The 15,817-nt window shown below is 37.4% G+C and overlaps 1 protein-coding gene across 1 annotated transcript; it reads right to left on the reverse strand.

Annotated features, from left to right (window-relative positions):
- Positions 1-8,800: 8,800 nt before the first annotated feature.
- LOC124969103 (olfactory receptor 7E24-like) lies at positions 8,801-9,730 on the reverse strand. The gene has a single exon (XM_047531931.1). The coding sequence runs from the start codon at positions 9,728-9,730 to the stop codon at positions 8,801-8,803; it is 930 nt and encodes a 309-aa protein (XP_047387887.1).
- Between the last annotated feature and the right edge of the window lie 6,087 nt (positions 9,731-15,817).

Below are 15,817 nucleotides of genomic sequence, written 5' to 3' on the forward strand. Positions count from 1 at the left end.
CCTCTGATTCTGGAGTAATAATTAAATGCTGAGAGGAAGGCAGATCTAATCCTGCACTTCCTGGGGTTCCTCTGGCCAGGTCATTAATTGTTGTCCTACAAATGGATTGGGGGATCCCAAATTGTTTAGAGGGGCCTGAGGAAGGCCCTTGATCCCATTTTTGGATAAGATTCATTGGCTTGAAATCCTGGATAATTTTGCCTTGACTGTTTTATAGGAGGCATGTTTGAACCTCCTTGTCCTAGTCCATTAAGCAAATGACCATCTTTATGAAATCTGGATCTACATTCACGAGCCCAATGAAATCCTTCTTGACATTTAGGACAAATTGTTTTAGGAGGAGCTCCAGTTCCCCCAGCAGTATTCTGAGGGGCCACTGGAGCTGGCACAATTGGATTCTTAAGATTAGGACAATCCTTAGCAAAATGCCCAAGTTGTCCACAAGAAAAACAATTACCTTGAGGCTTGCCAAAACAACCGGCAGGCCTAGAAGCATTAACATTTTGATTAATACCTTTAAGATATTGTGAATAAGTTTTTCCTTGTAAGGCAGCAGCCATAGCCATTCCTTGAATATGAGCTGGGCTACTGTCCATACAGGTTTTAATATAGTCTGAAAGAGAGCCAGTTCTTCTAATTGGTCTTAATAGAGCCTGGCAAGTAGGATTAGCATTTTCAAAAGCCAATTGCTTCAGTAATATTTCAGCTGCTTCTGAATTAGTAATGATTTTAGAAATATTTTCTTCTAATTTTGCTAAGAAGTCTTCATAGGGTTCCATGCTACCTTGTTTAATATTACTAAGAAAGGTTGTAGGAGCATCAGCAGAAGGCAATCGCCTCCATGCCAACTGAGCAAATTTAGAAATTTCCTCTAAAACCTTTCTAGGAAGTTTAATTTGTTCTGCAGGAGTAAGCCAATCCCCTGTTCCTGTTAACTGTCCTAAGGTTATTCTATTTCTTCTTCTGTCCATCTGTAATTGTACAGAGGCTTTTGCTAATTCTTCATATTCTGTTTTCCAAAGTAAATATTGCCCTGGTGTTAAACACGACTTTGCAGTTTGTTGCCAATCAAAAGGCATCAGCCACTGTGAGCTCACATTCTCCACTAGCTGCAGAGTATAAGGGGAAGTAGGTCCTAAATCTTTTACAGCTGTTTTTTGTTCTTTTAATATTTTAAAAGAAAGAGGCTCCCAATGAGGCTCTCCTCCCTCATCTATAGCCCATACTATGGGGCAACAAATACTAAAATCTCCCTGTTTTTGTGCCTCATGAACAGCACCTAGAAATCCTATCTTTTGGACTTTCCTTTTTATTTTATCTGGGGGTTTAGGAAGGGCCGGCACAACAGGAGCCACCAAAGGTGGATCCTCATTATGATATCTGAAAGCGGCTTCTTCCAAGTCCTCCTCATCAGACGGGGAGAGCTGATCAGGTAGACCTTTCTCCCTTTTGTCATCTTCATCATCGTCTGATTCACTTTCACTTTCACTCTGAGTTTCCTCTGTATATTTTTTAACCGAGGCTGTCAGCAAAGGCTCCTTTTCTGACATTTCGTCTGGTGATCTTACCCTTTTACTTAGCTGCTCACTTTCATGTCTAGGGTCTAAACAGTTCCCAAAAAGATTCCACAATGCAAAAGCATCCATGGGGACTCTTTCATTGCCATATAATCTATGATGTGCATGCATAGCATCACCTACCTTTTTCCAGGTTTTAACATCTAAAGTACCTTGTTCAGGAAACCAAGGGGCACATTCTTGCACAAAATGAAAAAATCTTTTTAATTGAGCTGTTCTTACATGCATTCCTCTTTTAGTTAATAAGTGCTTAGCAATATCAATAAATAATGCTCTTTCTTTGCTTTCACTACCTCCCATGGTAGCTGTTCTGTCTATCCCTGCCTATCCTTTCTCGGCCTTCTCTACCGAGGGGTCCGCAGGCACCCCAGGCAGGATCCTAGCTGTCTCGAAAAGGAAAGAAATTAATAATAAATGGGGAGTTTACCAGAGGGCCCCACGTAGGGTGCCCACTTGCCGGGGTCCAGCCCTAGCAGGAGTCCATGGGTTCCACACCGGTAAACGGGGCGCGGGGAGACAGCATTGGCGATGGATGGAGAATGAAAGACACAGACTCTAGTTCTGGTGCAATCAATCCCACTTTATTCTGGGGAAGGCTGGGTTTATATACATTTTTCTTCAGGCTATAATGACAATCTTGTGGTTAATATTAAAGAAGTTTTCAAAGCATAGGCAGAAATTGTTTTTAACAAGGAACAGAAAATTATGAGAAAACAGTAACCTTACAGATTATCCTTACCTATTCACAATTGTTTTAAGAATATCTAACTACCTCAGTGAACTAATACAATATTTACTTCCTTAATATCTAAACTCTATGTGACCTAAGACTATTCTTATTATTCTCATGGTTAAAACAATAGACAAGTAATCTCATGTGACTATCTCTACTAGGTCCATCTGGTTAATATCTGAATTGCTGAGTTAAGGGGTACAGTAGGGACAGCGGTCCCAATTGTAATTGTGTACCAACGTTTATTATAGGGGTGACATATTCTTAGTAGGAAGGAAGGAATGTTATGAAACCTTATTCTCTTACCTCACCACCACACATGAACAAAACCATCATTAAAATTTAACCAGCCTGTTGGAGACAAAGGCAGATCTACAACTATTTTCTCCAGAGGCTTTCAGGGACTCATTGTACGGTTGCAAAATTATTTTTAATTTTGTTAGTGGTAAAGACCCATTGTTTTTCAGATTGTAGGTAATAATTTCTGGAATTTTTGTTGTATTCCCTTCATCCCCTTAAGCAATCCATTCAGACTGAAATGAGTAATATATTATCAGAGAAAACACCATGCTTCGGAGCAAAGCATCCGGCAATTCCTTTTAGGATGAGCCTTTGCAATCATCCTCCAGAGGATCTTTGTCAAGCACTGGATGGAATTCCGGACGCCCCCGCATTCTCTCTTAAAAGGAGAGACACAGTCTTGGTGTTCACTTCAGTCCTCCTCAGGAAACCGATCAGATGTTTAAAGTGTGCTTCAGATATACCTGATTTACCTGGTATAAAGGACCAACCTCTATTTAAAATCTTCTGGCGATATTTTAATGGGACATTAGCAACTTAGTGCATCAGTTTCAGAGACAATCTATCTGTCCTCTTGGAATATCTGTGACATAGAGCAGATTATTAATTTCTATGATACAACATTATCATCATTTTAGTTGACTTATCATTGATAAACATGAATTGAATAATGGATAACATATAGATGCTCCATATTTAACATTATGTACATATCAAATGAGAGTGAAATAAAATTTAGGTAATATTATTCTTAAAGATAAGATTAATCTTCATATAATTTGACTAGAAGATACTATTGCTGAAAGTTACCATATCCAATTTCAATAGCAGGACATGGTATTTTTGTCCTCATGTAAGTAGATGCTAGATTTGTGGAAAGAAATGCCCAACCCTATCTTATCTTGGAACCCCTATTTCCCATAACCTGCCTGCTCCACAAGAAGAATTAATAATGAAAACCTGTTTTAAGCACTGAGTAGATCTTGTTTGGTTTGCGAAAATTGTCTGCCACTAGCATGTGCCCAACGCTCCAGGCACCCTTCTGTTTGCAGTGTCCTCTCTTTGAGGAATGTCCCAATAAAATGAGATTGAAGAAGCAATGGATCTTTTTTCCTTCATCTATCATGGGCACATAGTCTGTAAACTTTCATTTAATTGCACTTAAATCATATATTGATTCAAACATCATGGCAGATGTTCTCCTGGGAATAAAGAAGCACAAAGAGAAGGGGGCGGGTGAAACTTCTGGGTTGGGCTGACCCATTTTGGGGTTTCACATCATTCCAAGCTCCACTGACATTTGATAACTGTTTTTGGAAGGAACATGCTATTTCCATAATGACAGAATTCTTTATTTGATAAAATGAGCAAATGACGAAATGTGTACTAATTTCTTTTAGGTGCTACCCATGCTGGGGAGATGGGCATTTTTCTCCTGATTTCTATAAAACATTGTGAGTGTGGAGATGGACAGATTTATATACATTCTCTGTACAGTAACAGGTCAATGAGGTGGAACTAAAATTTGGATTTCCTGACTCATATCATAGGGTACTATCTCCTATACTGCATCCCAACAAAAATATCATTCCCTATTCAATATGAAATAATCATGTAAGGATTGTTGTTAGATATATTTCAGAAATATATTTGACAATACATCCTTAAAGAAATGTTGTTTTTAGGATTATTATTTTTTAAAGTAAGCCAAAAATGTAGGTTATTAATAATTAAAGTGAAATATGTCAGTCATTGAAATGCAAAGAACTATCCCCATTCACATATTGTGTGCAAATCTTACTTGTGTGATATGGACACAAGCTAAAGATTTTGAAAAATTCGTTCTAAAAATAATCTGATGAATGTCATTGGGATTTGGAATTGCATTGAATTTGTATAGCACTTTTGGTAGAATAGCTATTTTGACAATGTTATTTCTGCCTATCGAGGAACATGGGAGATATTTCCATCTTCTAAGATTTTCTTCAATTTCTTTCTTTAGTGTTCTGTAGTTTTCATTGTAGAGGTCTTTCATCTCTTTTGTTAGAATGATTCCCAAGTATTTCTTTTTTTTGAGGCTATTGTGAATGAGTGGTTTTTCCTAATTTCTCTTTCAGAGGATTCATCACTTATTTATAGAAATTCATTAGACTTATGCATATTGATTTTATATCCTGCTACTTTGCTGAATTCATTTATTAGTTCTAGAAGTTTTCTAGTGGAGCTTTTTGGATCCTCTAAATATAGAATCATGTCATTGACAAATAGTGACAACTTGAGTTCTTCTTTTCCTATTTGTATCCCTTTAATTTTTTTGGTTTGTCTAATTGCTCTGGCTAGTGTTTCAAGGACTATGTTGAATAGAAGTGGTGAAAGAGGTCATCCCTGCCTTGTTCCAGTTTTTAGAGGAAATGCTTTCAGTTTTTCTCCATTAAGAATGATGTTGCCCATGGGCTTACATAGATAGCCTTTACAATGTTGAGGTATGTTTCTACTATTTCTAATGTTGGAGTTAAAGACATTTCCTCACTCAAATATTGGCTTATAAAACAGAGAATTTGGACAACTTTCAGCTCCTGAGCCTCGGATTTCTCAGGAGCAAATTAACTGCAGGTGCCCTTTCTCTTTCCTTCCTCTTTTCCTCTCATTTTCTCTCTTTCCCTGCAGGGAGACACTCTGTTTGCTTAATAAATTCCCTTATGTGATAAAAAAAAAAATAGATGGAGATTCTTCTCTCAGGATTTCTTAGACAAGTGGACTTGTACAGAAGATGCAGGACTCTAACAAAAATTGAAAATACTGGATTTATGAAAGAAAAAGTTTCTTTGTGCTTTCTTGGACAGTTGTAATTTACTCAATGCTATGCAAGTACAGATGTGCCAATAATTACCATCATTGTGCTATGTTTTGATATATAGATGAATGGTATTCATTCTATTTGCTTAACCTGGTCAAGATATCATTGTAAACATAAAACTGTACCTATCAAGCATCCAGGGTTAAGGCACACTGAAGTCCAAATGATTTATTGGAATTGCATCAATCTTGGAATAGAGGATAAGGATATATCTCCTTATGGATTCTTACCATGTTCACACACTTCCTGTTTAATCCTAGGGGACTACAAGCAAATATCATTAAAATTAAAATGCTGACAATTTCATAGTTAGTTATCAAGTTCTGGCCCACACAGCTGAAAAATTCAGAAGCTAATATTAAATCAAATTTTCTGCCTGCCAAGTCATTAGTTGAATCTATTAAAATGAGAATAAAAGTTTAAAATTATCAGTTTGTTTTAATACACTAAAGACTGTCTTGATCAATACATTTAACTACATTCTCTAAAGCACCCTCTTCATTAAGTCTTTTTTCCCCCACAAATAAACACTTGAGGAAGTTTAACAGAATGAATTTTGTATCATACTAAAAAATTACTATATTTACATAAGATCACTTTTAAATTCCTGGAATGCTGAGTTTTCAAAATGGACTTATTTAAAGTGAGAAGAGGAATATCTTTCAATAGGAAACCCTTTGCCTGGTCTTCAACAAAATTAACTACAATAATGAGACAATGACAAAGCCTCAGTAATAAGCACTGTGGCATTTAACCTGCTCCTGTAGGATCTGAGTGTTAGAGAGGAACCTGCAGCAAAGTCAGGAAGACAGAACAACATGGCAGCCAAGGTCCTCCAGGAACCAACTCCACAGAGATACACCAATTTGAGCAGGTATTTGCACACGAGTTGCCCTCACTGGAGATGAGGCTGTCAGGTGAGAACATAGGACCATTTTGACCATAGTATGACTCTTAACTACCAAAGGTCTCAAATACTGAGCTGATTTTTTATAGTTAGAGATATTTAAATCCCACACTTTTCTACTCTCTGTATTAGCTCATTCAATCATGGATTGCCACAGCACTCCTAATTTAACTTCCTGAGATATTTCCTATACTCTTTTCACATATTTAGATTTCTTTGTGTTTTCAGTTCTTGGACATTTTAATGTAGATGTTTCCTGGTTGAAATTTTTCTCATGTATAAAGTAAGATTTATGTGAATAGTGCTCAGTTTCAATCATGTGTATTCTGTCCATGGAGCTATGCTATTGAGGTGAGATTTATTTATCCTGTACTTAAATGAAGAATATCATGGTATATACATAATTGGTTGCATATAGAGGAAAGAATATGGTTAGCAGTACTTGCTAACCTGTGAGTGGATAAATTATGCAGGTGTGTGAGGGAGACCAAATGGCAGGTATGGAGAATGAACAGAGATGGAAGAATCAGTGCTGAGTCATTTGGAGTGATTAGGTCATAGCAAAAGTATTTTTATGTTGAAAACATGACATTGTGGGTGGCAGGGATAACATACAGAGGCTATTGCCAAAGAAGAAAGCATTTACAGGGTATGGCATAAAACAAAAACAAAAACAACAACAAAAACAAAGGTAACTTTGTTGGTATAATAAAATGTTATATATATTTTGTTTTGATTTTATTCTGCTTCCTTTAATGACTGTCCTGAAAAAAAAGTGATCCCAGAAATTCTGGCATTCTTTGAATGTTTGATTAAAAAATTGTGTCTTCATTATTTTAAACTTCATTTTTATAGAAAAGATCAAAATCTATTTTTTATTCTGTAACTCTTAAATTTGGGGAAAATAATTCCCTCATTATTTGATAATAAAAATAAAAACTTACACATGTCTTTTCTCAGGAGTTTATGGAGTAGAAGTCAAGTACTCTGGTGAAGTATGGAAATATTGGATATATACCCATAAACATATCTTCAACATTTCTTGTGAGGTAGTGTGGAATTTAGAGGAATCTTGATGAGTCATGACTACCCAGATATTTGGGTATGTGTGTTTGAAAGCGTTTAATATTTATTAGTTGAGATTAACATTTGAATAGATGGATTGATTAATGCAGATTGCCCTGTTGTATTTGTATGTTTTCTGTTGCTATAACAAAATACCTGTGGTTATGAAACTAGTGAAGAAAAATGTTTATTTAGCTTGTAATTTTGGAGTCAGACATTCAAAAAAACATGGTGCCAAATCCAATGAAGGACTCATGGCAAATGGGTATACTATGATGTTAACACATGTGAGAGGAAGAGAACACAGGGCAAGGCAGGAAGCCACAGAGAAGGGAAGTACCAATTTTAATCTTTCAAGGAAAATATGTAATACAACACCATCCCTGAAATCTCACTCACTTGGACACCATGAACAAGAATTTCATTTATTTCTTTATCACATTTTAAAATATTGCAATTTCAGACAATCCACAACATAACTTTTCCCCATGTTACAATTTATCATTCAGGCTACTATAAAAATAAAAACAAATTTAAATATTTTAATGGAGAGGGAGGGAAAAGGGACTAGTGAAATATACTGGGTTTTCTAGAGAGTGAGAGTAGTGACCATGGTGAAACTTGTGTAGCAACCAAACAATATGGAAAATGCAGAAGTGATTCCAAGAGTTCCCAGTCAGCATGAGGATATAACTACAGAAGGGTGAGACTGCAGGAGGAAGACATTCACTTTAAACCAGTGCATAAGAAGCTACATGGGGTTGATGGGCAGTGTGTTGAAAGAGGAGATTTGCCTGGTGCTCTGATAGGCTTAGATCTAACTTACCCATTTGAGCCTGATCCCTTTAAGAACCAACAAATTAACCTTCTTAGAAGGTTCTAAACATTTAATTACTCAGATCCATATAAAAGGGCATCCATAGGCATGAGACCTAGTCAAAAATGTTTTTAACTTCTCAGGTGCTTACAATGAAATCTAAACTGGAGACCCAGTGATCTGGCCCTGAGATGTAGCATGCCTCAATACATATCATAGGTGCAATCCTTAAAGAAAATTCACAAGAACTTTAAAGGACACTGATTTTTAACTACATAAAAATAGAGTTTAGCATTTCACCTGGAGTCCACTGTACTGCTGAGAAGTGAGAGGTTGCCAGTGATGATGTTACAATGAAAAGGGATCTCAGAAAAATCATGAGATTGAATTAAAGACACTGCCATAAAACAGTGTTCAATCATGAAACATGACGTGGATTAAAAACGAAGGCAAAACAAAAATAATGATTCCAAAATGAAGCATCAGAAGTTCTAGATGATTGATTTTCTAATCAACAGTAAGAGAAGGATGGAGAACAATGAGATTAGACCATCCTGCTGTGCAGCCTCCACAGGGCACTTTTAATGTCCCTGTTCCTCATGCTGTAGATGAAGGGGTTCAGCATGGGGGTGACCACAGTGTACATCACTGAGGCCACCATAGCTTTCTTGGGGGAGGATGACACAGCCGAACCAAGGTATACTGCAAGGCCTGTTCCATAAAATAAGCAAACAACTGAGAGGTGAGACCCACAGGTGGAGAAGGCTTTGTACATCCCACCTGAGGATGGGATCTTCAGAATGGAGAAAACAATTTTATAGTAAGAGAAAAGGATCCCTGAGATAGGAAAAAATCCAAAGATGGCACCAGTAAAATACATGAATATCTTATTGGTTAATGTATTAGTACAGGAAATATCAAGTAACTGAGATGGATCACAGAAGAAATTAGCTATTTCCACATTCCTGAAGTAGATGAATTGTAAAGCAATCAAATTGTGCAGCTGGGAGTCCAAAAGGCTGACCAGAAAACACACAGAAACTAAGAAGCCACAGAGGCGAGGGTTCATGATGACTGCATATTGCAAGGGATGACAGATGGCCACATACCAGTCATAGGCCATCACAGTCAGAAGCATGTCATCCATACATCCAAAAATGCTAAATAGAGACATCTGTGTCAGGCAACCCACATAAGAGATGACTCTGCTGTGAGTTTGGATGTTTATAAGCATCTTTGGAACTGTGGTAGAAATAAAGCCAGTGTCAGCCAAAGACAGGTTGGAGAGAAAGAAGTACATAGGGGTGTGGAGGTGGGAGTCAGAACTGACAGCCAGGATGATGAGCAGATTCCCAATCACCACAACCAGGTACATGGACAGGAACAGTCCAAAGAGGACAGGCTGCATTTCTGAGTCCTCTAAGTGTCCCATGAGATGAAACTCTAAGACACCTGTTAGATTTCGTTCTTCCATATTTTTGTACACATTTGGAACAAAAAAATGATTGTAGAGAAAACAAAGTTACTCAGAACTCTACCTATTTTCAATTCAACTTTGAAATTTATAAACTCTTAGTAATATTTCTCAGTTGTAATGAACCCAGTCTTTTTAGAACTCTTTCATTATTGGTTTCTGTTTTATTCACCTCCTTCTGTACAGAACTACTTTAGAGATGCTCAACTGAACAGTTTTCAAAGACAAACAATATTAGAGATAACAAATACACATCTCGGTAAAATAAAACCTACTCATTTAAGAAAAAGATAACAATATCTATTTTGTCAGGGGTGGACTCTGAGGGCCCCAGAGCCACACCGTGGCCTGATCTCTAAGATGGCGCCTGGCAGCTTGCCAGACATAGCTGCACTCATAAACAAGTTTTAGGAAGTAACTCTGGTTGGCTGTTGTACATGAGGCAATCCTGGTATCTGCCTGGAGACTGTTCCTTGATAGGCTGACTTTCCTGGTAGTCTACTCTCTGATAGGCTGATGTTCTCAATATAAGTCTGAGACTGTGGAATAAAGTCCTTTTTGGCTCCTGTGATCAAGAAGAGCATACGCATTGTGATTGTCCTTGCGGGCGGTGGGCGATCATACTATTTCCATTTAAAAATTCTTTTTTAATAAAGAAAATTAAGAAGCACTACAACACCCCTCAAAAGAGAAAATGAAAATGGCCAAAAATATCTGAAAACATGTTCAGCATCCCTGATATAGCAATCAGGGAAATGCCAAACAAAGGTACATTGAAATCTCACCTCACTGCAGTTAGAATGGATAGTTATCAATAATACAAAAATTAATAAATGCTGGCAAGGATGTGGGGAAAATGTTCCCTCATGTATTGTTGTTGGGACTGCAAATTAGTATAACCACTATGAAAAGTGGGGAGAAAGTTTCCTCAAAAGATTAGACATGAGGCTTGGAAATGGCTTAGTGATAGAGTGCTTGCATAGCATGCACTAAGTCCAGCGTTCAATACCAAGTACCTCAAAACAAACACACAAACAAAACAACTAAGAATGAAATCACCATATGACCCAGCTATCCCACTCCTTGGTTCTTATCAGCCTACTGTCATGATACAGCCACAACAGTGTTTAAAGCAGTGCAATTCACAATAGCCAGGTGATGAAACAAGCCCATCTGTACTACTTAAGGGACCCATTTTCTGCTACTTCAGGTGAGATACCTATGGAAAGTAGAAGCAGTTTGGGTGGAAAGCAAATTTTCAATAAGATTTCTGGTACCCCTGCCACAACCAAGAATGTAAACTCCACAGTCTTCATAGCAAAAACTTTACATATTGATAATCTCACCTGACTCGATATCAAAGATTTCAAGATACTGAAGATATTTGGCCAGGTGAGATTAAGGAGTTTGAATTACAAATGGATGTTTGTACTCATTATGAGGAAACAGCACTTCCAAGGGTCTTTCCCACAACTGAGAGTTCCTTTTGTATTTACCTGATTGCTGTGCTTCTCTGTAGGGGCATGACCAAGGAATGCAGATCTGAAGATAGCTCCATGTCCAACAAAGACTCAGACTTTATCCCCAGGATAAATATATGTATCCAGCATCTGACAAGCATACAGCATCAAATAGGAGCTTCCTGATGCAGCCCAGCTTCCTGATGCAAATGCGCAGGTGTGGAGCCCTCGATACTGGAGTCATCCAGCTGTGACCAGAGGGACAGGCTGACTCTTGACTATTAAATGACTGTGGAAGCCCAATGCATAGGACTCGTAATTTGTCAAATTGCTCCATGTATCTCCAATCTCTAAGGACTTCCTAACACTAATGACAGAAGAAGACAAAGAGAAGATTAATGTCCACAGTTCATTTTGAATATGTTCTTCAACTTGGTAGGAAATATGTGCATCCTGCTCACTTTTTTCATTTCTGTCTTTTCTGCCATTGTTTAAAAGACATTTGTCTATATTTTAAAAGGAATTTATGTGAGAAACATTGTAAAACATAAAACATGACAAAACACTTTATAAATCACTTTATACAATAAACTAGGCCATAAGTCATTTTGCAAGCATGAGGAACCGGGTATAGGAATAACAGTGACTCAAGTACAACAGCTAAGATGAGGTGAAACTGAAGAGTGTAGGTGTATGTCACTACAGTTGGTGATTGTGTGCAGCCCACTTGATAACTATGGTGATCTGAAACACCATGGCAGACAACTTGCGTCTCTTCACAAGACTGATCAACAAGCAAACTGGGTTACCATTGCACATCTAGTCAGCTAAAAAGCAAAGATCTCAAGGAATTTTATCTTGAACAAATATAGATGTTCATGGAAGTTATCACTCCACTGACTACCTTTCAATATTTGTACATGCATGACACAATGTTAATGTTATGATAATGCACTTTTGTGGAATATAATTTGCAGAATGATCCATCCCCTATTTATTAACACTATCATGGGAGTAACAGGCTTATGACGGAACTTATCATTTCAACTATTTTAAGTACACATTTCGGTGACATTTTCTTCACATTGTTGTGTAACTGCCATCATCGTCTACCTTCAGAAATTCTTCTTCCCAAACCTTCAATATGCACCTATTTAAAAACCCTCTACTTGCTGCACCCCAAGTCCCTCCAACCACCATTTTACTATGACAAGTGAAGAATTCAAGTCTGAATCACCAAGGCAAAGTGGTCAAGAAGGAAGGATTGACAGGTCAGGATGTTTGGTTTTGCTGCCTTTTCCAAAAAATATTCCAAAAGGGATTGATATTTAGTGTATAACTCAAAAACTTAACACCATAAAGCAAATAACCCAGTTAATAAATAGATGAGAGAGTGAAACAGATACTTTTCAAAGGAAGAAATACAAATGACCAAGAGGTATATGAAAAAATCTTCAACACCTCTAACAATTAGGAAGACACAAATCAAAATTACCTGAGATTTCACCTTACTCCAGTCAGGAGGGCAATTCTCAAGAATACAAATAATAAGTGCTGGCAAGGATGTGGGGAAAAGTGAGACTTTTTGGTGGGACTTCAAAACAGTATACCCATTCTGGAATTGAATGTGGAGCTTCTTCAAAAGACTAGGAAAGGAATTATTCCTACTCCTGGGTATTTATCGAAAGAAACTAAAATGATATGCTGAAGTGATACAGGTACATCAAGCACTGCAGTTCACAATAGCCAAGTTATGGAAGTAGCCCATGTGCCCGTCAACAGATACATGGATAAAGAAAATGTGGTATAAATACATAGTAGAGTTTTAAATAAGTTTATTTCTATCAAAACCATGCAATCTCAGTAAAATATCTGGTAAGGAAATCTATCTTTGGCTTTGTTGATTTTTATTCTGTATTATATGTTGATTGTTGAGACCGTTTTATTGTTTATCTAATCCCAGAACTTCCATTTTAGAGTTAAGGACTTTAGCAGTGGGGGAGAGTTCTAAAGCCTGGGTTTCAGTTCCAAATTTTGTAATCTTCATTAACAGACTTTCTTGTCAATTCTTTCTGATACATGCATTTCAATAAGAGTGTCTTATGTCTGCATGAAGGAAACTCATTCATTATTTCATTAACTCTCACAAAGATTTAGTTGATAAACAATGCACAGAGAAATAATGCACAAGAGATAGTGTCTAAAACACTCAGGCAGTTTGGACATTTATAATTTGGAGACATAATTACTTACTGTATATAATAGCTTTTTAAGTTTTTAAAATAGTTAAATCTAGTAGAATAGTTTGTCCATTTATTAACATCTGTGGATGTTTCAAAATATACCCTGGTCTCAGGAAAATAAAAAAATCAGAATATCTGCAACTGAAATGCTTGGTGGTCTTTGTTGTTGCTGTTTTCATTTATACCTGAGAGTAGAATGTATTTTGACATATTATATATACATGGAGGATAGTTCCCATTTTTGTGGTTGTACATGTTGTGGAGTTAGACTGGTCGTTTATTCCTATATGAACATAGGAAGTTTGTGTCTGATTCAACCTACTGTCCTTCCTATTCCTATCCACCTTCCCTCCCTTTATTCCCCTTTATCTAATCCAATGGATTTCTTTCCTCCCCATCCCCTTATTTTGTGTTAGCTTCTGCATACCAGAGAAAACACTTGGCCTTTGGTTTGTGGGATTGGCTTATTTCACTTAGCATGACAGTCTCCAGTTCCATTTTGGTGGTCTTTTCTTGACCCAAGTTGAGAACTTCTGCCTTTGATACCTCCAGACATTTAAAATGGTGCACTAATATTACTTGCTATCACTGTCGATAAAAATACCAGTTTGAAAAATAAACATTTAATTGAAAAATAAACATTAAATAGCATATGCTTCTTATGTAACACTCTATCATGGTTTGATTTATGTACAAATTTAAGATCTTAATATAGCTAACTGCCTCTCTCTCTCTCTCTCTCATAACATACATGCATACACACACACACACACACACACACACACACACATATGCACAGCACACACAGTTTCAGAATGTCATGAGGGAGCAGATTTCCTCATCATGCCTCCTCAGCCTGGTGTTCTGCCTCACCACAGGGCTGCTGATCATGCGTTGAAATCTCTCAATCTGTGAGCCAAAAGAAATACTTCCTCCTTTCAAACTTTTGAATTGTTCTTCTGGAGTATTTTGTCACAAGGATAGAAAGTAACACACACAGAGGCATTCACATTTACACATATATATCTATATTCAGGATATTTTTGTAGCCTGATATCTTTAATTTCTTCATCATGTTTCACACTAGGAGGGAGATACCCAGGTCAGGGGGGAAAGGAATGGGGAGATTTTGAATGCAGTGCAACTTTTCAGTGCAAGAGGATGAAAGATTTCTGGGGACTGGTGGCATGGCAGATTGTACCACAATGTAAGAACGTCATGGAACTGTGCTCACTGAAAATGGTGGAAAGCACACTTTGGGTATATTTTACCACAATGAACAACAGAAGCAAAATGAAAATGGGTATTTCAAAAAATAAAAAAATAAAAAATAAAAAAAACCAAAATCAGACACAGCAAGACTAGTACTGCATAATCACTCTCATATTTGGAAGATGACCAAAGTCAACCTGCATGTGCAGTAGTGATTGCTAGGCACTGGGGAGGATGCCTGGGCACAGGGAGACCAGGATGATGGTTGGATGAGGATCAATGTGCACTGTGTGCATGGAGGGAAATACTATGCTGTGCTCCAAAAATGTGAATAAAAATGATGTGAAATAAGTAAAATTTTACATATAAGTTTACAACTTAGTAGAAGAAGAGACAATACTCTTTAGGAGAAATTCATTGCCTCTATAAATTGTCATATTTAACAGTGTTCAAAATAATGGATTGCTGGCTCTAGCACAGTACTTATAAATATTTTAATGAAGAACGTTTGTGCCAATGTCTGAGAATAAAATTGAGTATATTTAACAACTCCTTAATTTCCATTAATGATATTGTATTTTTTAAATGGTAAGGATGTTTCTTATTCTCTGCTGCCTTTGAAGACAGTGCTGTACTTTGCCGAGAGCATGGCCTTGTTAGTGTGATGTTCTTGGTCTAACACTGCTCATTTCAGTGACTCTAAAGGACGTGTGTTTCCAAGGAAGAGAGTAACACAGAAGCCAATCATTCAAGAGATCTAGGATTGGGTTTGTCACACTAAGAAAAAGTGCTGCAAATGTATTGAATTCAGGTGTGAACCCTTCAACTGTGCTGCGTACCTGATTTTGAGTTACCTTATTCTAAGCCTTTTATTCCCTAAAATGTGTACAAGCAATACTGAACAACACAATCAAACAGGTGTCACAGAATTCCAACTCAGGGGCCACTCAGAGGATCCAGACCTGCAACCCATCCTCTTTGGACTGTTCCTGTCCATGTACCTGGTCACAGAGCTTGGGAACCTGCTCATCATGCTGGCTGTCAGCTCTGACTCCCACCTCCACAGCCCCATGTACTTCTTCCTCTCCAACCTGTCCTTGGCTGACGTGGGTTTCATTTCCACCACAGTCCCAAGGATGCTTCTGAACATCTAAACTATCAGCAGAGTCATC

The sequence above is a fragment of the Sciurus carolinensis genome, chromosome 17, assembly GCF_902686445.1.
Source record: "Sciurus carolinensis chromosome 17, mSciCar1.2, whole genome shotgun sequence".
Taxonomy (NCBI): Eukaryota; Metazoa; Chordata; class Mammalia; order Rodentia; family Sciuridae; genus Sciurus; species Sciurus carolinensis.